A 22,096-nucleotide genomic window follows, 5' to 3' on the forward strand; every position below is an offset into this window, starting at 1 on the left:
TCACCAGCCGCTTAATGAGGCACTTTTACTACAGAGAACACGGCAGTACTACCGGTGGCGGTGGTTGCGAATTCAGAAAGTGCCTCGAGACTTACTACGACACATCGTGCTCAGATATTCGAGATCGAATCTTCGCTATGCTTGGGGACACTGCACTACGGAGGCTTGACCCAGAGACGGTACTCAAGCCTGACTATTCCATCACGATCGATGAGCTCTTCTTTGAGCTTCTTCTGTTCTATGAACGTATCGTATGCGACGACTGGAAGATGGTCCTCAACACGCTCACAGATGTGCTTGACATGGTCGGCCATGGCGCTAGCCTCAGGTTCCGTAAATGGTTCTATACCCGGAAAGCATGGGATTACTCGAATTTGCCTCAACGGCTGGAGACTGGCTCTGGTAGATTTCATGACTGCTCGGGACCTCTCATTCGAAGCCTGCTGATGTTCAAGAGCACGATGGCCGCTTCTGACAGTGGCCTCATCCCCAGAAAATATGACGACCACGTCATCGACCGCACGCAGTATGTCAATCCATACGATCCTAAGTCGGGCATAGTGGCTGGCACTGATTATGTGGGCATATCGCCGCTGATAAGTCGCAAGATACATGTATTTGGGAGCAAAGAAAGTTGAGCAATACCTACAACTGGAATGGACTCCAGCTGCTCTACTGAAGTAGAGAGATATGTGAAAGATGGCCAGGTATGAGGAAACAGGCTTCAAACAGGACTGTCCGGTCCGTTCCACTAGTGAATCTAGCCATGTTCCCCCTTTTCACTCCAGCTGTTTCAATTCTTAGTCAGTTATCAACCCCTCCAGCAAAGACCTATACCACCTCGCCGCCGGCACAGTACCACCAGCCAATCTCAAATCCGATCCACTGACATATGCACTCTCCCTTTCAGCCTTTCAAATTGTCCAGAGGCCCTGACGCGCTCAAGAGATGCCGAGAGATTGCTCAATGTGGACGTCGACCACATCAACGCTGCCACGAGGAGACGGGCTAGTCGACCTCTAGGAACTGATGTAGCATCAGCAACTTCATAGGGTTGTCTACATAAACAAATGCTGTCATAGCAAGAAATGAAGCCGTCGCATACGGGACAAGCTCGGCCAAGTACGGAAATAAACCGGCAATCATGCCATAAAATCCACTCTGACGCATGAGAGGCTCCGTTCTCGCTGTGGAACTTCGAATGTTTAAGCAGAGGAATGCCCATCCATTATGAATAACTACGTAAAACCCGAGGATGACTGGAGGCGACAACGAGCAGACGGTCACTTCACAATGGACTCTCCCCACGAGAAAAGGAGTGAGTTCGCTGGTGCTGGTCCCAGATGCTACGCTGGGCTCGCCGGAGGCAAATGAGGTGCGAGTAAAGCTTCATGCAGCTTCATTGAATTATCGGGATTTGATGATAGCGAAGGTATGGCTCGAAGTCTCGGCTATGTTGTCGGCATGCTGAAATTTGAAAGGGCGCATCTCCTGGCGAGCATCGAGTTAACGTTGTCCCGGGAAGCGACGGTGCTGGAACGGTAGAAGCGGTAGGGAGTGCCGTCAGTGAGTTCAAGCCTGGTGATCGTGTCGTCACTCACATGTGTCCTCACACATCCGACGGACATATGCCAGTGCTCAAGGATATTGGCGAGGGCCTTGGCCAGAGCGTTGACGGCACTCTTCGCGAATATGGCAACTTTCATGAATCCGCGTTGGTTCACGCGCCGAGGAATCTCACGTTTGAACAATCGGCAACGCTCACGTGTAGCGGTTTGACTGCTTGGAATGCATTGTTTGGCCAGAAGGGACAGGATGCCACGGCAGGAAGCTGGATTCTGGTGCAAGGTACCGGAGGTGTGAGCGTTGCTGCGCTACAGTTCGCCGCCAGCTCAGGAGCAAATGTGGTTGCGACAACGTCTAACAGCGAGAAGGCCAAGCTGTTGAAAGACCTGGGAGCGAAGCACGTCGTGAATTACCGCCAGCACCCGAAATGGGCAACGGTAGCTCGCGAACTCACGCCAGACTCGCGTGGATTTGATCTGATCGTTGATGTTGGTGGCGACAGCACATTGCCACAGTCGCTAGAGGCGATCCGAACCGATGGAGTCATTGCCTTGACAGGTCTGCTCGGAGGCGCAGTGCCAGAGCCAGTCCCAATGTTGAAGGCGCTTTGGCATACATGCACAGTGCGAGGGATACTCCTCGGCAGTCGCAACCAGTTCAAAGAGATGGTGAAATTTGTGGAAGAGAAAAACGTGGGGCCAGTCACAGACTTCAGAGCCTGGGAGCTAGGAGAGGCCAAGAGAGCGTACGACTGGTTAGAGAACCAGAAACACTTCTCTAAGGTCGTTATCACGATCTAGTGTTATTAAGGTAGTCTGCAGCACCGATCCTAGAATCCAGATCTCACAGGCCAAGCTTGCGCTGTCGTATGCGAACACTTCCATCGATGCCTCCAGTTCTACATCAGCTCCTTGCACTGATAGTTTAGCTTTTTGAGACTGCGAAAAGGCAACCATTCCTTCCCGCTGGCATGTATTTTCCTTTCCTATTCGTACAATGTCGTGTGATTCGTCAAGTGACTCGGCTCAGCCGATCGCATCCAAGCAGTTTTTCCAGGCTTGTGATACTGAACAGCTCGAGACCTAGACTTGCCGAGCCCCTGCGGTGGATGGGTGGTTGATCGGAGGTAGGGAACCCCCAAAACCGCCTGTAGAGCCAAAGCCTCCAGCACCACGAACGGTCTCTTCGAGCTGCTCCACAACCAGAACCTGTGGCGTATAGATCCTCTCGATGATGAGCTGTGCGACACGCTCACCGACCGCCACTTGGAAGTCGACGTCGCTCAAGTTGAAGAGCAGCACCTTCACCGGACCACGGTAATCTGCGTCTATCACTCCCGCTCCTGTATCAATGCAGTAGCAATCCAAACTTTGTTACTCGTCAGAAAATCGAAATCATCTTCGGTTAAATCCAAAACGGCAGAAGCCTGAATGAGCTTAATAGAGGGGGCTGGAACCACCGCGTCCTTCGAAGCATACAAGTCATAGCCTGCTGCGTATTCTGAACCTCTGGTCGGAGGCTTCGCGGATTCCGATAGCAATTTGACTTGCAATGCTGGAGGCGGCGGCTCAAAAGACATTGACGGAATCTGAGGCATCTGACCCATTGGCGGCATCGGCATGGACATCGAGGGTAAGGTGCTGCCTGGGGCAGGTGGAGGGTACGAGGCGGTGGCTTGAGTTGGTCCAGACATTTGCGAGAGTGGGTTTGCGAGGGAATTCTGATTTGGTGTGCCGGGTGTGGGAGTTGGAGCTTGGTCGTTCAGCATTGCTGGGAAAGTTAGTGCTTGTCCTTGGGGTGGGCGAATTATTGTACGTACAGGCAACGGTCAAGTTCGCCGCCGGCTCTGTGTATTTGGTGCGTTTTGGCAACGGCGAAGCTGGCTGTGATGGGACTTGGTGCTCTGGCGCAGGTGTTTCTGCCATCTTGACCGCAATTGTGAGGTGATTGAGAGTAGACGTGACGTGCGCTGCGTTCCCGGCAATTTCGCGTCGTAGCGCGTTTGCAGTCGAACTTGACTTTGGTAGAATCACAAGAACGACACCGAGTCATGTCAAGGGGCATCGATGTACGCCGTGGACAGCATGATGCAGCCAGCAAACCGCTGTCCGACCTCAACAATTGGACACCAGCGATACATTTACCTCGCCTTGCCACTACTGCCCTTTCCGCAGCTCGTGCACCGTCAGCTCAGGTCCAAGCCGATCCCACAAACGCACTATGAGATTGACCGGATCAACCAGCGCTACTCCCGGGAAGGCAAGGAGATTAAGAACGAAGTGTCAAGAGAAGAGAGCAGTGTTGATCTGCCTCATCTTGGCATTCCCAGCTCTTCCACCACCGAAGTCTCCCTGGGCCAACACGAAGCTCGATCGGGCTTCCAACACCAACCAGTCCTCCCAGATCATGATGATAAAAAGATGACAGAAATGCAAAAAAAGAAACTCTCCTACATTGCGATACCACGCGGAGTGGCGTCATCGGAGATAGAGAAAAATCCTCTTCTCGAGGTTTGTTGCTCTGTATTTCCTGCCTGACAGGTCTCATTACGAGTAGATAACTCGCCGATTGCAGGGGTCTAGACACAATCGCCACGACCACTCAGCCATCCAGGAATGTGAGTCGCGGCTTGTGATTGGATCCATGGTAACGGTGAGGGTGAGGTCGTATATGAGATATCAATTTGGCATGTGAAAGAGCTGGGATGAAAGTGAGGTTGAGGTCGAGCTGCAAGAGCGGAACGCTGACGTTTGGCACGTATGGTCAATGGGTAGCGATGGTCGCACTCTATCTTCACTCTTCCGATCCGGCCTCCATCATTTCTGACTACAAGGTCAATAGGCGTGAAATCAAGAGCTCGCATTGGTTGGAGACGAGCTTCTCGATGATATCAAGCTGACAGAGCTGCATGATGATGCTTAATCCGATTCATTATTGCTTCCAACACAATCTTCCCTATTTACGGTGCGACACGCGTTCTTTTCTTTGAGCATAGCGAGCCCTAGAATCGCCGAAGACATTCTTTCAACCTTTCCATCAACCCGAATCGACATATCTCATTCTTTTTCGATCATTCTAAACTGTGAACGAATTTACCTCCAGACACCATGGCACCTGTCACCTGTCCCCTATCACCTTCAGACTCAGACTCAGAAGGCCTCCTGCCGCCTCACAGAATCGAGACAGAACGCCTTTCTCCTGTCCGTACCGAGCAAGCACCCAGACACCCAGAACTTCCATGGCAACCCACATCTCGACGACCAACATCCTCAGCAGCCACGTCACTCAAATATCCCCCATTGAAAAAAATTCGAACCCCATCCTCCACCTGCTCGAGCATCAACTCATCCGGTCCATTAGAAAGGCAATTCTCCAACAACAGTACCACAAGCAATCACCGTTGTCATCGGTCGACAAAGATAACGCGACATCCCCACAACATCAAATCACCCCTCCGGCTCTGCCCGAGATTTTCTTCCAACCCTATCCCTATCTATCTCAACAGACGTAACGTATACCCAGCAAGCAACGGAAATCTTTCCCACCGGTATCGAATCGATAGAGGAAAAGAAGAAGAGTTGACGGTGTTTCTGGATTTCAGATTTCGGGGAGGGCTTTTTCATCTGGTACGAACGAGCTAATGTCGAATACCGTGCAGGAGTCGCCCGAATCCTTGATTAGCACGGTGAGTTCCGAGTACGCGAACCCTTCGCGGTAATAGTGTTCAGATGGTGGATTACTCGATAGCGAGTGTACTAGGCATTGCAGGTACTGTCGATCGCCACACAACACCTCGAGATGGCCTTCCACGGTTCTTGGTGGCTTGGAGCGGCATTTGGCATAGGCAGGTGTTCCAATGCAATCCCTTCGATCCCCGAAATTCCGAGGGGATATTCTTAATGACGAACATAGACCTAAGGTAGAAGACCTTCACAATTCCGTCATACTGGTAGCTGCCACATCACTCCAGCAAAGCATCCCACAGCTTGGATGACAAGAAGTCGAGATCAAAGCATCCAGAATGACGGAGACATTCATCGAAGCATAGCTGCAGTAGGTTGGCAGGGACGGCTATCGCACTCTTTCCCAGGATATCGTAATTGTTGAAGAGGGATGTGTTGATTGACACAAGCGGGTAATAATGGTGCTTCCAGACGCTTCATCGTCACACACAGTTGGGAGAAGATGATGGATCCGCACCCTGAGAATGGTAAGAGCTCGAACTTTGCTGCAGCAGGTCCCTTTCTGCCTGTCGCATGAGGACCAAACGTGAAAGATATGGGAGCAAAGCTTCGGAAGCTGATTGGCTTTGCTCAGGTTCTGGTGTGGTGGATGGACGTCGGATGACTTCTGGTGATGAGGGTGCGCTTGGAATTGCGCTCGATGAATTGGTGACGAGCTCCAGGAGATGCTCTCTCGAATGCAGATACTGCTCGTAGAGACTTTCGATATCTTTCAAGCCATACTCCGCTTCGCCGTTTGACATGTCATGTTCTTGCGCCTCGCCGTCCCCGTCCTTGGGAGCTTCCAGGTCACTGATCATGGCCAGCTGTTGCTCCATCCAAGCCGTGAGCTCATTGTGGGCTTTTTTGAGGGCGTATAAATCCGCGTGTGGATTCAAATCCCCGTGAAGGACGCCATTAGCTTGCACTGTTGCTGCCTCATGCTCCTCCAATTGATGCCTCACTGCTAAGATGGCCTTCTTGAGACGAGTGAGGTCGTACTCCGACTCCGTTCCAGCATCACGCTCGGCAAATGCTGCGGCGGGCGGCGGGACGGGAAGATCTCCGACTTGACGCCTAGTCACTTTGTCGAAAGAATCCGCGATAGTCTTGCCGCCCGCAGCGTCAACTTTGGCCAGAGTGGCCTGGAGGATTTTGAGCTTGCGGTGCTTCTCTCGCTGGCGCATGAGGGGAATGTAGCTTTCAGTCATGAACGAGCCATTATCAGCAGCAGGATCAGAAGTAGAAGAGCTGGCGTGGGAGAGCTCTTCCAGTTCCGCTTTCAGAGAGTCATATCTTGCTTGCGCTGCCTGGTGGGCCTGCAATGCTCTCAGATAAGCCTTGCGGACGCCGGTAACTGAAGTTATCTCTCGGATGTCTTTTGAAGTCGGTAAAGAACTGTTGATTGCGGAGTTTGGCAGCTTGGCCTGCAGACTATTTCTGATTGCCGCCACTTCTTGTCGAGTCTTGACGTACGGCTGAAGGGAACGGCCGACATCAGGAAAGGGGCAATGCTCAAGAATTCGATCCGGATCAGACATTTTGTTTGAGAGTGACGACTCGATGCCGTGTGTCGCGGCAACGGAAGCATGCGATTTTGGCGAAGTAGAAGGATGGTGGTGTTCTTGCCAATGCCTATTTTTACATGCTTCATGCAGCAACATCTGACACGGCAGATGTCGTGGTATGGAAACGAAGAGTTCTGGCAATTTCCAATCGCTCGCAAACATCATTGACTACAGTGTAGCATTCGCACACGAAAGGCGACTCGAGCGAGACCGACATGATAGGCGTAATAGACACCAAACACCGTGACGTGTCTTCATTAGACCTCTACTCCACAAAACTCACATCTTCCTCGCCACAGCCCTCAACCGAACATATCCAAGAAACCCACCCCCATCCTCCTCCCTCGTAATAACCGTCTCCACAACCTCACATATCTCCCTAATAACCGCCTCCCTCTTCCCCTCGGGCACAACCTCCAAAAACTGCGCACACATCAACCGAACCCACCCCTCAATCCCCCCACTCCCCTCAGAATTCCTCTCACTCAAAGCACTAGGCCGATACTCCGTCTCACAAACCTCAACCTCAAACCCCCGCTCCCTCAACGTGTTCTCCATCCACACACTCGAAGGAAAAAACCAAGGACACGCATCCCGAGCCTCTTGAATCGGTATCCCCGCATGCACGAGAGCGGCGATCGTCGCGGCTTGGATTTCCGCCACATTACCTTTGCCGCCCATTTCGAAAACGAATTTTCCATGAGGCTTCAGAGCTCGGTGGATATTTGAAAAGAATTCCAATCTCGTGGATTTGTGTTTCAAAATCCAATGCATAGCGGCATTTGAGAAGACTTTGTCCCATTCGCCGGATAAAATTTCTGGAGGAGAGGATTGTAGGTCTGTGGCATCGTGTAAGATGAAGGAGAGGTTGGGGATGGAGGAATGGTTCTCTTTTGCGGTGGTGATGAAGGATTGGCTTGCGTCGACGCCGAGGACTTTGCCTTCTGGTACGGCTTTGGCGATTTCTGCGGTCAATTGGGCGTCGCCGCAGCCGATGTCTAGGATTTTGTCGGTTGGTTGGGGGTCCAGGTAACCGACGACCTTTGTGGTCATCTTAGGGACGAAGCCGGCCGCCGAAGTGTAGGCTTTTGATGACCAGTGGTCTTTTCGTGTTGACATGCTGGCTTCTATGGGTGATGTAGCCTGGAAGATGGCTTTCCAATATGTCGGTCCACCAAAGAAAAGACGAGAGTCGTGGTTGCGAGGAGCTTGTTGAGCGTGTTGCTTGTCGAATCGATGGCCTGTTATACAGGTGCTGTATTGACAAGGTGAGAGCTGGCCGACCTCCGACATCGGCAGGCCTACTTGTGCATCGAAGGCTGATCATACCATGTTTCCAGCCACTGCGTCCAGAAGTGACAGAAGCCAAACAAGTGGAATGCGAGCTGATCAAATAATTAGCAGAAACATGTACATACAAAGTAGATGAATGCCTATTCTAGGAGGCAGTCTTGTAAACATCACACTAGTATTAACTGCGCACATACTAATTCGACTAAGTACGATAAGTGGTATCAAAAAGATTCAAGCACCAAAATCGCAACTCTGGCAAGCATTCGACAAAGGAAATGGTATCTCGAACCTCGAAGGAAAGCGCGCTTGCTGGAAATCGCTGCAGATTTATGTGCTGTTGCGGAACGCTTCGATGTGTAGATGCGGATGTCAAGACGACGTGGACAGTCCGTTGGTGAAGACCTGGTGTCGTCCACGACAGTGCTTCGGTTTAATGACGAGTGGTCTCCATGTTGCCCGTAAGTTCTGCAACGCGTGCCTTGATACGCGCGACACGAGACTCAATAGCTGGTGATATCATACGTCAGCTCTGCATTCATCCTGGGCGGTGGTCAGTTACTCACTTTCTTCGCCACTGGTCTCTCCATCGTCAGTCATATGGCTTGGTCGGCTCTGCGTGCTCTGATCTTCACTCTGCCTCTGCCTCTCTGCCCTTCGGTGAGCATTCTCGCGGATGGTTGCCCAGCGGTCCTGCACGACCTGTGGATCATGATGGTCGTCGATGGTTGTTTCGGACTCGAGATCATTGTTTGGATTGCCACGTGGAATCGGATCCGGTACTGCGCCAGCTTGTGTCTGAAGCTGTGGCTGGCTAGGAGTAAAGCTGGTGAATTTGTGCTCGTTTGGTTGGGGTGAAGGCTCGGTCTCAGATTCGGCAGGAATCGCGCTAGGCATGTCGTCCATTGGCCCTTGATCAAATCTCGAGAACTCGTGCTCGGCTGCTTCCATCTCGTGAGTACTAGTCCTCGAGAGATTTGTCGCCGGATGCTGTGGCGACGGCGTCGACTCTTGAGCACTCTGTTCAACAGCTGCGCGCGCCGCCATTTGAGATTCGCTTGCCCTGGGTGATGACGATGTAGCTTGTTTCATGCGAATCAGCGAAAGTCGTCTGCCAAAGGCCGTCTCAGCAGGAGGTGCAAGGCCCTTGCTGCCTGGCCGCTGGATGTCAAGAGAATCGCCTCGGTTGTTGCTCTCCTTCTTCTTGCCAAAGAATTTCTTGAGACCGCCTCCTTGGCTCTGCTGCTTCTTAAGCTTGTTGTCGCTTCTCATCGATTCCGGGCTGGCAGCCTTCATTGCTTTTGCAGCGGCCAAAGCTGCTGCGTTCTGCACCGGCGGCGTTGTTGGATGCGCTTCTTCGACACTCTGCTGGCGGTATGCTGGGTGATCGGCAGCTTGTGGCGCAGGCTTCCTGCCCACTTTACTCTTGGCTTTCGGAGATCCTGTTGAGATCGTTGTCTCCTTGTTCAAAGCACTTTGCGCTCCGGGCTGGGTCTGCTGCGCGGAAAGAACGGGCTCCACGTTCGTCGTAAGAGGCTCTGCTGGCTCAACGGCAGCCGGAGCTTGCACCGCCGTGGGTATCTCGTTTCCTGGCGTCAAGGCAAAAGGCTGCTCGGTAGGAGCTGGAGGAAGCTCGCGCTGTTCTGGAACGAATGTCGATACAGCTGAAGGCACTGGGGAAACCTCTGGTTTGATTGTGGATGCCCCTCCATTCAAGTGCGAAGACGATGCCTTGTGCACGAGGTCTTCTCTGGATCTCCCAGTGCCAGCGAAAGCGTCGCCAAGATATTGTTGTCGAATGGCCTGCCTGTCGTATGAAGTTGCCCACTTCATCGCGGGCCCTGCTTCGCTTTGTAGACCCAGGGTGAGCATACTGTTAGTCTTTGATGAATGTCCGTCGTCGTTTCTACCGCGACGTATTGCATCTTGCTCGGTCTCCTCTTGCGTCTGCGTCAAAGTCAACGTTCTCGCAGCCGCCTTGATCTTGGCGTGCTGCTCATTGGTGATGCTCGTCTTGCTAGGCGTCGCGGATAGCACACGTTCCATGGGTTGTGGTTGCGTAGGGCTCTTGTTAACCGATCGCTTGCGACCGAGTCTACCGCGCTTGGTGAAGCTGAACAGGCTCTTCTTTGGAGCAATGTAGGCGACCTCGACTGGATCTGGAGAAGCGCCCTTAACCTGCTCCTCCATGATAAGCCAGGCTCCGTTGATCGTAGTCTCAATGAGAGCACATCGTCCGAAAACAGCCTTTCGATCAGATGGCTCTTCACCTGCCAGACTTGTCATCCACACCCACCAGAATGCGTCATCGAGTTCCACATTGGTGATGGCCGCAAGCTCGCCGGGAGCCAGATGCTCATTATCGCCGGTGTAAAGTCCAGGCGAAGAGGCTCTGCTTCCGAGCGGAGGAAGCACTTGAGCAGGAGGATAGAGTAAAGTAGGAGATTTGGCACTGCCGTCATCGGAGAAGCCAGAGGACAGGAAATCAGCCCAGGATGGAGTAGTAGGTCGACCGAGCTCCCCAGTCCTACTGCGAGGCTCTGACCGTAAACCTTGGCCGATGGTTTTCGTCGGTCCGTTGATGCCGTTTGGAGACTTGCCTGCAAGAGCCTTCTCATCAATATCAGCGAACCCCAGATTCTGGAAGGCTGACCAAGACTCCTCTGGCTTTGTGATTCCTTGCCGCGATCGTGCCACCGTTGATTGATTGGCAGTTGACAGTGCATACAGCACTCGCTTGCACTCATCAGTCAAAGCGTCGAGCGGATCGTCGAATGAGGAAAAAACGCGCAAGAGCTGATCTTGATCCCTATACTCGAAATGCTTTGCTCTGCGCAACAATGAGAATGGTGTTGGCGAGACCGAGTCAACCATCATGACGACTCGAGGTGTTGAACGCTGCAGCAAAGACGGTGTTTCTGGTGGATATTCTGTCGAGGCCACCAAAGCCTGCAAGGAACGAGGTATCCTCTCGATGACGTTCATTGAGGGATTTGTGTCAGGCGATAACGATCGCAAGTACGCAAAGAATAGATGGCTCGACGCATCTGCCGCGCTCGTCCAAGATTTGTAGCCGCCCTCGAAGCCTTTGCCGTCATCCGAGTGATCGAAAGCCCACCAGCCAGACATTCGTGATAGTTTGCGACCTCCCAGCCCATTGTTCTTGCCATGCGCCGCAACAGCTGCAAGGAGATCATAGAAATCAACGATGATGCTCCTCCGAGCGTCTGAATCGCATCCAATGGGGATAAATGTGTCGAAGGCATTTCGCGCCATTCTTGCCTCCTTCTCACCAAGGCGGAAGGCCTCATATACCGGCCAGGAAACCACGCCATTTGGCATACGGCTCCAGCACCACTTGATGATGCTGCAGAGGACCAGCGAATCAGTCAAACGAAGTTCTTGCTTTAGCGATTCGCCGCGGTATTGGGTGGATCGGTCGGCATTCGATTTGTAGAAATTGCGAATAAATGTTCTGGCGCCCTGCGGGTCAGAGTCTATGCGAAATGGAAGTAGCATAAAAGGAGCATCCAGGGCCTCCGCTGTTCGCATGTTAGCACTTTGACTGTCAATCGCAGCGCTTTTACCTACCGCGTAGCTTCATTTCTGCAGTGCACAAGTGAACCAGCTCCGCAATCTCCTCCGGCACAATGGTGGTGCTTTCCCATCGCGCCTGCCATCTTGCCGGCTGTGCAACGACTTGGCGGGGAGTATCTGCATCGCCTGTCTTCTTCGATGCCGGCTGCGCTCCCCTATTCTTAAATCGAGAGAAAAGCGGCATCTTGGCTCGCTGCGGTGGTATTACTATTTCTGTCTGACTTCCTCCACGTGCGCGTCTCCAATGGCTCGCAAGGGTCTTGCTCCCGGAACGGCGGTTGAGCGGGAGAATGTATGTAGCAAGTCGATATAGCGATGCTCGTAACGATGGCGGGCGTAGAAGAACGAAGTACCGTCTTGCGGTCGATGTTGCAAAAGTGTAGTATATAAAGGATTTGGCGTGCTGGTTGTGACGCGTGTCTGCAGGATTAGAGGGGCCGAAAATATGGCACGGCTCGCGGTCGAAAGTGCTCGCGGTCGAAAGTGCTCGCTGGCGAAGAAAGCAATGACAAGAATTGAAGAAACACGCAAAGATTCAACTGGCCGTCGACAGCGCGACGGAGGCGACAAGGTCGGTGGACAGAAGTGGATGTGTCTGTATGATAGGGGGTAGTTTTGAATAGGAAGGCGTCCGTGCGTCTAAAGGGTGCGCCTGTCACGATCGACTGGCTGGAGGCTATAACGAGATGGTGCGCTGCGTGTCACGTGTGCCTCGTCGCCGTGAATTCTCTGCGCGTCCTTCTGCCTTCCTTCCGATGCCACTATTGCAGCCCAATCGCCGCCAATAGCGACGCCATTGGCTTTGCGCTTTCAGAGCACGCAGCCTGCCCACAACATGAGGGCCGCAGGGAAACTGGGTTTGGCTTCGGCCCACAAAGCTTCCTCGAACTCTATTCGCGACGTCCTTTGAACCTGAGGAACCAGCTGCCAACGGCCAACTGCCAACCGGCCAACTGCTGTACCTGCATGCGCGCCACGAGTGACAACACATCACGCCAGGCAGAACCAGAGCGCTGTCACACACAACTCCCCGCGCATTCCGAGATGGCTGCCATTGTCGCAGCGAGACCACTTTGACGCCATAGCTAATAAACCGCTTGATTCAAGGAGAACGCCTCGCAACTCTGCCTGATGAAACCTGGACTCTGTGCTTTCTGCCTGGCATCGGGCTGGACAGCATCATCGGAACACGAGCTTACGTGTATATGAGAAGGACTCATCGCGGCCGCCATCTCTGCTAATGACTTCTCATTGAAGGACTGTCATCAAGTAAATTTCAACAATGCACTATGGGGCTATGAACATATCTGATGATGCATAGAGAGTTCAACCAGCTCGTAAACATGTCTGCCAAAGAGCTCAAGGACTGGCTGGGTAGCGAAGAATCAATCGGTTCAGGTTGGGACAAGGACGATGGATCTGGTGGGACCATCGGCCATGAGAGGTGTGGAGAGCACGTTTTGTCTCTAGACATATTATAACAGCTAACATCGCTCCAGCGGTCGCCGAATCATCCAGATCCTTGAAAAGAAACCCCCAAAAGGACGAAAGCAAGTATGACCAGGACGACATCGATCATATGCGAAGGGTAGTATCTTCTGTTGATACTGACGAACATGCAGGTCATGACCCGCGAAAGGCGTAGTTTCCTGAACGTCTTCGAATGGGACATGTTGCTCCTGACTGTGCCGCAAATGCTGAGTGTTGCTTTGCCCAGCAACTTGTGCAAGCTTATATCTCCGTCCGGCGTAAAGGGCAATCAGTTGTGGCTCACTCGTGTGATGGTCGAATAGCGCATGATTATGGAGCCATGTGAGAAATCAATGTCCTTGTATGGCCCGTGACGCAGAACATATAACGAACCTGCCTTCTTGACGCAAGTCAGTAGCTCCTGGTATGAATGCGTCCTCCCCCTCCACTGTCACATGCACAAGCATTTAGCATTGCGACATCGAGGTCATATCTTACGACATTGGTGCCAGTGTGTATGCATTTATAACTGCTCACTCCACTCCATCTGCCAGCGTCATTTCAATGCTCAGCTCTTTCCTCTTGTCGCGCCGAATCGCAGACAGCCAGGTATGCACTCGAAGTCATCATTTCGCCAGCCGTCTGAACCACCATCATCACATCAGAGCCAGACGTGTTTGACAGTGCATAAGCGGCGTCACGGAATCGGCATCTTCCCAGCGATTGAGAGTGAGCGTTCATCTGCCGTTGATGCTTCAATCGCGTGTGGTTCCGGTGACGCGCCAGCCGAAGCTGTGCCAGCTCGCAGCCTCTGATGAGGTCCCGTTCGGTCGTCCGGTTGTCGTGGTATAGATAACTGGTGTTATAGTGGATTTCCACGGTCGTTGTCTCTACTGTATATCGTGTTAGAATTGGCGCTATAATACCACCATAACAGGTGTCTGTTCGGTTGCCAAGTTGTCGTGTTATTAGCCCCTGTAGGATGTGGTGTTACTAAGCCGTGGCGCTGAGACTTCACTAGTTTAGATGTATGTAGAATGGACCGTAGAAGACCATAGATCTATCCAATATATTGTCCGATAGCTAGCAGCAGGCTATTGCTAGTGACGAGTTGATTAATAATGCCCTCTTCCAGCAGCAATTAGCGCAATTCAACGAGTCTACGCCCTTCGATTTAGCCAGCGACTAGAGCTAAAGTCCAGGTTATAATAACGACTCTTTCTCGCCATCTCCTACGCCTTCGAGTCCGGCTCATTCTTCGCCAAATTCTCGCCCTGGTACGCCGTAAGGTAATCCTGTATCACCGGGCTCGCAGACGCTAGAACCGCGTGTTAATATCGCTAGTCGAAGGAGTAGTGGATCGGCGGCTTCTCGAGCTAATAGCGCGACGTTAAGTTAGACGGAGGGCATGTTATAGGCGCTGTTGTCGTTACTGCTATAGAGCAGTTCGAATAGTTAGAGGGACCTCGAGGGTAGCTTTAAGCCTAATGCTATACAGCGAGCGGTTAATAAGGTCGCTAAGGTCGCGCCTAATAACCGGAGGGCGAAGGTGAATAAGGACAAGGTGAATAGCAAGAAGCACATGCTGCAGAACGATTATAAGCTGTAGATGGCGCTTATAACTAAGTCTGGATAGAGCAAGTGCCCTAAGACTGGATTGCCGGTTGCTAAGAAGGCCTCAATAGACGAGTTCTTTGCTATACTATCGAATGTGAAGAAGTATAGCAAATTCCGGTACAAACCTCTCACAAACGAGGAGACTCTAAGGTTGTTATTCTCCGAGAGTGCTGCTAATAGTAAGCACGCGCTCAGTGTGGATGCGCTAATAAGAGGGTCGTCGTCGCTATCACCGTCGCCATCACCGACACCTTCTGCGGCGGAAAGCGAGTCTTCTAAGAATAGCTATACCGAAGGAAGTCGCGCCCTAGCATTAAGGAAGCGCGCCGCCCTTAATTATACTAGGCAAGAGAAAGAGAAGAAGCGGAAGACAGCATCGTCGCAGATGTCCTCGTCTATAGATAGTATTGCTAAGCAACTCGCGGAAAGCAACAAGATGCTGTCGCAACAACCTCCTAACGCTTACGAGCGACTCGCGCTCGTCTTAAGAACGAAGGCCTTTACGGACCGCTAGCCGGCAATGCGATATCGTAGGGCTGCGGCGAGGAAGTTGATTAACAAGGGCGAGGTGTCGTTGTTTCTTAGAAGTGCTAAGGATGAGCAGGTTAAGTGGATTGAAGAGATTATCGTAAAGATATTTGGTCGAGATAATGAAGAAGAGGACGTAGGAGCAACGGCGGAGCAGCAGAGCGGTTTAGAAGAGGAGACCCCATCGGAAACGCTATAGTAAACGGGCTTTGAATCCTCTACTCCTACTGCTTCGTGCTCTGCTTAGACTACTTCGTCCTCTCTTAGATCTATACCAAAACGCCAAGACTATTCAACTTTTAAGCGAGAATGGACGCATAGTATTTCGAGGTAACCGACGAGATAACAACGAAGGGCAACGAATAGGGCAAGCAGAGGATAGAGGCTAGATTTTAGTACTATTTACTATATACCACCGTGTCCCCGTCCTCCTATTTACCTATCTATTCGCTCTCGTATTTATTGTCACCATTTACCATTACATATCCTCGATATTTAAGGAACATATCCTCGCTTATTGAGTCTCTAAAGGCCTCCATCTCGTTAACCTCGCGGTTAATATCCATTCTATCGACACTAGGCCCTCGTCTATCAAAATGGCAGGTCTCATCGCGTTGCAGAGCCATCTTCTTTTAGTATAAACTGCCCTTCTCAGTTAGGAAGTTATGGAGCGCAGTACACACGTACACCAGTTTAACCTGTGTAATATAGTCAAACTCCGGCGCTGTTTGGAAGATCTTAAACCGTCGTTTAAGAATACCAAAGGTCCGCTCGACAACGTTACGAAGAGACGAATGCCGCAGGTTAAACAGCTCGTACTCATTCTGTGGCTTATCGAGAGCCTCGTATTGCTCCTTCAGGTGGTATCTGACGCTCCGAAATGGTACGAGGGTAATATCAGTATTGCTATAACCAGCGTCAGCGAGATAATATTTCCCTTCTAGAGCGCCGAATCCATGCCTCGAGACAGTATCATTTAATACAGTGCCATCGTGCGCTGAGCCCTCCCATCTAGGTAGAACGAATGTAAACTGGCGGTCAAAGTTAACCACTGCTAGCACATTCTGCGATACAGCACCCTTATAGTCGCGGAAACGATGCTGTTCTTCGGTTCCAACAAAGGCCGGTATTTTGGTGCCATCGAGTGCGCCGACGCAGTCCTTAAAGAACGGCCAATATTTGCCTCCTCGTCGCTTTATCGCTAGCGAGTCTTCCGCTCTCGCTGGTTTAACTAGCTTCTTGTGCAGTAGCAAGAGCGCTTCTAGCACTTCGTAGACTATCTCCGACACAGTCGATATAGAATAGTAGAAGTCTTCGGCAATATCGCGATATGGACGCGCCTTCGTCACCACATTAAGGAAGATAAGCAGCTTCTGAATGCCACTGATGTTCTTGCCATCAGACAATATAGGTACCTCCTTTCCGCCGCGCTCAACCGTGTCGCCATCCTCAAAGATTATACTATACAGCTCGAGAAACTGACTTGGAGTGAACCGACAGTATCGATACATGCGCTGCTCGTCGCCGTCCAGCAACTCGTATGTAAACCGCTCGCCCTTATTCTCGTCCGTATACACCGACCGCACGCCATTCGACATAACCTCCACGTACTGCTGGATCAAGAGCGACACCATAATAATCACCAACAACGTATTCCTTCGAGCGACCTTCCACATGCGCACGCCGGCGCCTACCGCTGGATCCACCTCCTCACCAGCAGCAGAGTCACCACCACCACTACCACCACGCCTTTCCTTATTGCGGTCTTGCGGCATCACGTAGGGCTGAGAAACAGGTGATATCTTGCCAACTGAGCAGAAGGATCGAGTTTGCCAGATAACCATGGTTTTAGTGCACTATACTACATTCAGGCATAGAAGCGAGGGTTAAATGAGTATCCACTTTGGCCAGTTCAAGAGGTGTTATTTGGACACGATAACACACCACGATAACGACGACAACCGAACAGACCGCTGTTGTGGTGGTGGACAGCGTTATCTAAATAAAGTGGACCCACGACAACAGGACGACCGAACGGGACCTGAGATCAGCAATTCCCGGCGAAACAGGCGACCAGCCGGAGCAGCTCACAGTGGGAATAATGCATCTCCATATATTCTCCAGACAACAACCACAATCCGGCGTCAGGGTCCGTCACATGTCAATGGAATAATAATGCACAGATGATGGCAGCAGCTGAGGTCAAGATCAGCGCTCCATTTGGCACGATCTGAGGCATCTGCGCAATTTCCGCGAACTCTATTTCGGAAACGACGACACATTCCAACGCGTGTGATTGGCTGGTGCTTGGCCTTATCTGGTGCCTGGTCTCTCGCCTTCTTTCGAGCAAGTGTGAGCCGTTTTGAGCATTTCTCTTAGGTACTGAATTGCATGTTTTACGTACACACCTACGCTTCCTGTGCTCTCGCCTGAAATCGAGCGAGATAGGTGAGTCGGGTGCTTGCTGACTGGGCGCTGGGAGCATCTGGAGTCGTGCTGCTATATCATATCACCGCACACGACGACTTCCTCGCCTGCCCGTCCTCTTCGCATGAGCGATCCATATTATTGTTTCGAAATCCGCATCTCACGGCCAGTGTCCATGACCATCTTCTTCTTCTGAGGCTTGGCTTTCGAGTCGTTGCAATGACCCCGAGAACCCTGGCCTATTTGATATTCATTGCCGCCCTTTGCGGACCTGCGGAACACGTTTAGGGTGCGCATTTGTCGCAGCTTTCGCGTTGCTCTTGGCTGCCCTGCGTGTTATTCGCCTCGCCTGATAAGCACTTCTATCTCGTGCATTGCTAACCATCAGGCTTTCGCTTGTCGACTGGCCAATCTGGCACCGCATAGCCACCTGTACCACCCATATCTGCATCCGGAAACAGCCTTCCGCCAAGTGTGACCTGGCCTGCCTATCTACATCTTCACCTATCGCGCTGCGCCAATCTTTCCGCCTCCTGGACCGCCACAATGGCAACAGCAATGGCAGTGCCCTCGCTGGCCCCACGACCTTCACCCCGTCCCACGGCAGCTTGGTCGCCTCCGAAGCACGTTGGCGAAGGGAAAGAAAATCGACCTGCCTTGAAACTGCTCCAACCAAGCTCATCGTCTCAAGCCCGTTCAAAAAGAGAGCGCCCCTGTGATGCTTGCAGGCGACGTAAATCCAAGTGCGTTCTTCAGGAAGGTCGTCGTTGCGTCCTCTGCGAGTTTCACAAGCAAGAATGCACGTTTGTGGAGAACGCACAACCAAGGAAGCGCAAGGCGCATGATGCATCGAAAGCCGATCATGCAATGAAGAAAAGTTCACCCTCCTCCCCCTCCCACCAGCTTCCGGTCTTCACTCCTCCCACTCCGGCTGCTGCTCCACCAAAGCCAATCTCAGTCGAACGCCAGCCGACGCCGTCAGCTGGCCAGCCCTCGATGAGGAAGCCTTTTGTTGTTGACGAGTCGCTGAGCTTGCAGCGGCATCGACATTGCAAGTACCTTGGTCAGACGACCGCCCTGGATGCTCGCCTTATTGGCCTAGGCTCGTTCAACGAGAAGAACGAGACCGAATCCCAGCTTGGTAGTCTTCGTCAGGTCAGCAGGACCGAGTACTTCAGCACCCAGGATGATGCTGATGTCTCGGTCCCTGACGATGAGTCACGTGCTCTGGCCGATGTCGAGCAGGTCATTGGCTCCCATGGTCCAGCCTTGATCGATATATATTTCCGCAATGTCCAACCAAGCTATCCCATCATACAGAAGCACGCCTTTCTTGATCGATATCAGCATGGCGATCGACAATTCAATCCTCCATTGCTGGCTGCCATGTACATGCTGGCAATGAGATGGTGGGATCAAGATCCTGCCGTCTCTTCACATCCGAAACCAGATCTAGCCAGACTGGAGTCTATCGCCATCTCAAGTCTTACAGCTGCGATGCATCGACCGAAAATGTCTGCTGTCCAAGCTGGCCTGCTACTTCTGCAGAGAGCCAAGTCAAGTACGTGGACATTGACAGTTCAACTAGTTGCGCTAGGTCAGGATATCGGCCTGCATCTCGACTGCTCAGACTGGTCCATACCTCTTTGGGAGAAAAAGCTTCGAAAACGACTTGCTTGGGCGCTGTACATGCAGGACAAATGGAGCGCATTGATGCACGGCCGACCATCCCACATCAATGCATCAGACTGGAACGTCCCCATCCCAACCGACGACGACTTTGACGAAACAATCCACCCTCTCCCAACCCCCAACGAAGACACCGACTCCCAAGCATCAAGAGGCCGCACGGTCTTCATACAAATGATCTCCCTAACCTCAATCATGTCCGAAGTCTGCACAACATTCTACAGCGAATCCGCCAAAACCGAACTCTCCCGCGCCGGCCAATACGCAACCCAACTCGCCCTGGCCCGCGCCAAACCCGTGCAAATCAAACTCAGAGACTGGTTCACCAAGCTCCCCGAAACCTGCAAAATCGACAACTTCACCCCCTCCCACCTCGCCCCGCAAGGCTACCTGCACCTGGCCTACTTCGCCACAGAAATCAGCATCCACCGCCGCATCGTGCAGTCCCTCGACCCGGCCACCACAAACCCGTACATGCTGTACATATGCCGCTCGGCGGCGAAGACGCGTTTAATCTCCGCGCTCGACTTTGTGAATCGCCTGAAACCCGAACATCTCGATGCGTTTTGGTATTTCGCTTCGACGGCGAATTTCTCGCTGATTGCGACGTTTGGGGCCTTGCTGATGGCGACGAGTCCCGGGAAGGAGGAGGCGAAATTTTATGCGTGTCGCTTGAATGAGTTTCGCTGGACGTTGACGGTGAGTTGTAAGAAGGCGAAGTGGATTTCGGGGGCGTTGGAGAATTTGGGGGCGTTGAGGTTTCTGTTGAGGGGCGTGGAGGGGAGGCCTTCTTTGATGATGGGGGTTGAGGAGGGGGATGGAGGAGGGGTGGTGGGTGGTACGTGTAATGGGGTTGAGGGGGGTGGGATGGAGGTTGAGGTTGAGGGGTGGGGTGAGGAGGAGCAGATGAATGGGAATATGCATGGGGTGACCATGAGTGTTTGATTTAATGATGTTTATGATCACGGATAGAATTCTGGGATATGATAGATGATAGATGTTGGGAGGTTTGGATGGACAGGACATAGTAGGACAGGACATAGTAGGACAGGACATAGCCAGGATACCACCGCAGCGGAGCAAGGCATGCTTGCATGCATTTCTTTCGCCTCGAGTTAGGAGAGGAATACAAAGATAATCAATTCGTGAATTATGTGGTATCTCGTAACGACATCTTCTTCTTCTTCTTCTAAGCAACCGTGCATTTGAAAGGCAAGCCGCAAGGTCCCTTGCTACTCTCATCCTTGCCATTTTGTGCTTGAGGCGCAGAGGAACTTGTTGTCGGCTTCTTACTATCCACCGCCGTTGCTGTTGTAGTTCCATTTTCTTGTCCACCACTCGCTGCGCCTTGTGTTTCTTTCTTACTGCCATCTAGTCACGCGAAGTTGACCTTAGCGACAGCCTCATAGAAAGCCTTGCCTTGAGCAGTAGCGAGCTCAAGCTCCTTCTTCGAGGGCTGACGAGAGCCGTCAGAAGCAGAAAAGGTTCCTGCTCCCCAAGGGCTACCGCCACGCACTTCTGAAAGGTCGGCTTGGAGCGCGAAGGTGGTTTTGTAGCCGAGGGGCACGAAGATGAAGCCGTGGTGAGTGAGGGTGCTCATGGCGTTCAAAGCTGTGGATTCCTGCCCTCCACCTAGAGTCGCGGTCGAGACGAAGAGACCCGCGTACTTGCCTGAACTTGAACGTCAGCCAAAAATCTTCCCCTAGAGATCAGGGGCGTGCTCTTCTCAAAGTCTCGTTCTTACCCCAAAAGGCTCCACTCTGCCATTGACCTCCAGTCGAGTCCCAGAAAGCTTTCCATTGAGCCGGGAAATTTCCGTATCGGGTGGGGATTCCGAAGAGGAAAGCATCGTACTGCTCGAGCTGGGATGGACTCTCGAGGGTTGGGATCTTGCTGTCCTTCTCTGGAGCGTACATTTTGGTCAAGACTTCTTGTGGGAGAGTCTCTGGCACACGGTACAAGTCGACAGTGCCGCCAGCGGCCTTGATGCCCTCGGCCTCGGCCTCAGCGAGCTGTTGGACGTGGCCCCAGGTGGAGTACTGGTGGCGGTTGTCAGCATACGCATTATTGAGGTCTGCAGAGCTATGAGGATGGATACTCACAAAGACGATAGCGATTTTCGGTGCCATGGTTGCTGCTGGGTGGGATGAATTGAGGTAGGAGAATCGACGAGATGGACACTGAAGAGATCGTGCGGAGTTGCTTACCTACTTATTTCTCCTTGCATTTGCATTTCCTGGCCATCATGATCCCATCTCACATGGCTGGAAGCTTCCTTGCCAATGCCGATCTGGCATTGAGCCCGGTATCCACCTTGCCCACTAGTTCTAATTGAAGTAAATTATCTTCATTTTTTTGGTCTTCTGGGAATGGTCGGACACCGAAATGGTTGCTAAAAAGCGAGGCCGATGTTCAATCCCGACCAATTTTGGATCTCGCTCTTTCTTTTTGCTTCGTCATCATCTTGTCGATTGAGCCTGGAGTCAGGGTCGGTGGCATTTTGCTGACATCGCAACCGCGCGGCGAAGTCGTATTGTAGGCGGAATTGCTGCGTCCCTTGTGGCTCTCCGTATCTGTCTTGCTTCCCTTCTCCACGGCAGAGCTGACTCTACTAATCTATAT

The 22,096-nt window shown here is 52.1% G+C and overlaps 9 protein-coding genes across 9 annotated transcripts; 4 read left to right on the plus strand and 5 right to left on the minus strand.

The window, feature by feature from the left end:
* The first annotated feature begins 1,204 nt into the window (after positions 1 to 1,204).
* Positions 1,205 to 2,452, plus strand: MYCFIDRAFT_212115 (uncharacterized protein). The gene has a single exon (XM_007931667.1). It carries the CDS (start codon positions 1,602 to 1,604, stop codon positions 2,364 to 2,366), a length of 765 nt encoding a protein of 254 aa, XP_007929858.1. The 5' UTR covers positions 1,205 to 1,601; the 3' UTR covers positions 2,367 to 2,452.
* MYCFIDRAFT_208655 (uncharacterized protein) lies at positions 1,205 to 3,630 on the minus strand (the record flags this gene model as incomplete). The annotated part of the gene is made up of 7 exons (XM_007931666.1): positions 1,205 to 2,456; positions 2,484 to 2,531; positions 2,562 to 2,623; positions 2,655 to 2,908; positions 2,944 to 3,351; positions 3,386 to 3,579; positions 3,611 to 3,630. 7 exons carry the CDS (start codon positions 3,628 to 3,630, stop codon positions 2,396 to 2,398), a joined length of 1,047 nt encoding a protein of 348 aa, XP_007929857.1. The 3' UTR covers positions 1,205 to 2,395.
* A 23-nt stretch (positions 3,631 to 3,653) lies between these two features.
* Positions 3,654 to 5,077, plus strand: MYCFIDRAFT_177705 (uncharacterized protein; the record flags this gene model as incomplete). The annotated part of the gene is made up of 7 exons (XM_007931668.1): positions 3,654 to 4,042; positions 4,077 to 4,106; positions 4,149 to 4,229; positions 4,264 to 4,431; positions 4,471 to 4,530; positions 4,557 to 4,766; positions 4,798 to 5,077. The coding sequence occupies 7 exons, from the start codon at positions 3,654 to 3,656 to the stop codon at positions 5,075 to 5,077; spliced, it is 1,218 nt and encodes a 405-aa protein (XP_007929859.1).
* Positions 5,078 to 5,731: 654 nt separating this feature from the next.
* MYCFIDRAFT_198912 (uncharacterized protein) lies at positions 5,732 to 6,829 on the minus strand (the record flags this gene model as incomplete). The annotated part of the gene is made up of 1 exon (XM_007931669.1): positions 5,732 to 6,829. One exon carries the CDS (start codon positions 6,827 to 6,829, stop codon positions 5,732 to 5,734), a length of 1,098 nt encoding a protein of 365 aa, XP_007929860.1.
* A 306-nt stretch (positions 6,830 to 7,135) lies between these two features.
* MYCFIDRAFT_79840 (uncharacterized protein) lies at positions 7,136 to 7,975 on the minus strand (the record flags this gene model as incomplete). Its single annotated transcript, XM_007931670.1, has 1 exon — positions 7,136 to 7,975. The coding sequence occupies one exon, from the start codon at positions 7,973 to 7,975 to the stop codon at positions 7,136 to 7,138; it is 840 nt and encodes a 279-aa protein (XP_007929861.1).
* A 610-nt stretch (positions 7,976 to 8,585) lies between these two features.
* Positions 8,586 to 11,927, minus strand: MYCFIDRAFT_105741 (uncharacterized protein; the record flags this gene model as incomplete). Its single annotated transcript, XM_007931671.1, has 4 exons — positions 8,586 to 8,656; positions 8,713 to 9,228; positions 9,373 to 11,688; positions 11,738 to 11,927. Coding segments are annotated over 4 exons (3,093 nt in total), but the record flags the coding sequence as incomplete, so codon positions are not given.
* Positions 11,928 to 13,056: 1,129 nt separating this feature from the next.
* MYCFIDRAFT_124983 (uncharacterized protein) lies at positions 13,057 to 13,340 on the plus strand (the record flags this gene model as incomplete). The annotated part of the gene is made up of 2 exons (XM_007931672.1): positions 13,057 to 13,205; positions 13,262 to 13,340. Coding segments are annotated over 2 exons (228 nt in total), but the record flags the coding sequence as incomplete, so codon positions are not given.
* Positions 13,341 to 18,343: 5,003 nt separating this feature from the next.
* MYCFIDRAFT_156359 (uncharacterized protein) lies at positions 18,344 to 20,622 on the plus strand (the record flags this gene model as incomplete). Its single annotated transcript, XM_007931673.1, has 1 exon — positions 18,344 to 20,622. One exon carries the CDS (start codon positions 18,344 to 18,346, stop codon positions 20,417 to 20,419), a length of 2,076 nt encoding a protein of 691 aa, XP_007929864.1. The 3' UTR covers positions 20,420 to 20,622.
* MYCFIDRAFT_71957 (uncharacterized protein) lies at positions 20,583 to 21,660 on the minus strand. The gene is made up of 3 exons (XM_007931616.1): positions 21,577 to 21,660; positions 21,219 to 21,513; positions 20,583 to 21,145 (listed from the first exon to the last, which is right to left on the minus strand). Exons 1-3 carry the CDS (start codon positions 21,601 to 21,603, stop codon positions 20,850 to 20,852), a joined length of 618 nt encoding a protein of 205 aa, XP_007929807.1. The 5' UTR covers positions 21,604 to 21,660; the 3' UTR covers positions 20,583 to 20,849.
* Between the last annotated feature and the right edge of the window lie 436 nt (positions 21,661 to 22,096).

The sequence above is a fragment of the Pseudocercospora fijiensis genome (genome assembly GCF_000340215.1).
Source record: "Pseudocercospora fijiensis CIRAD86 unplaced genomic scaffold MYCFIscaffold_8, whole genome shotgun sequence".
NCBI classification, from domain to species: Eukaryota; Fungi; Ascomycota; class Dothideomycetes; order Mycosphaerellales; family Mycosphaerellaceae; genus Pseudocercospora; species Pseudocercospora fijiensis.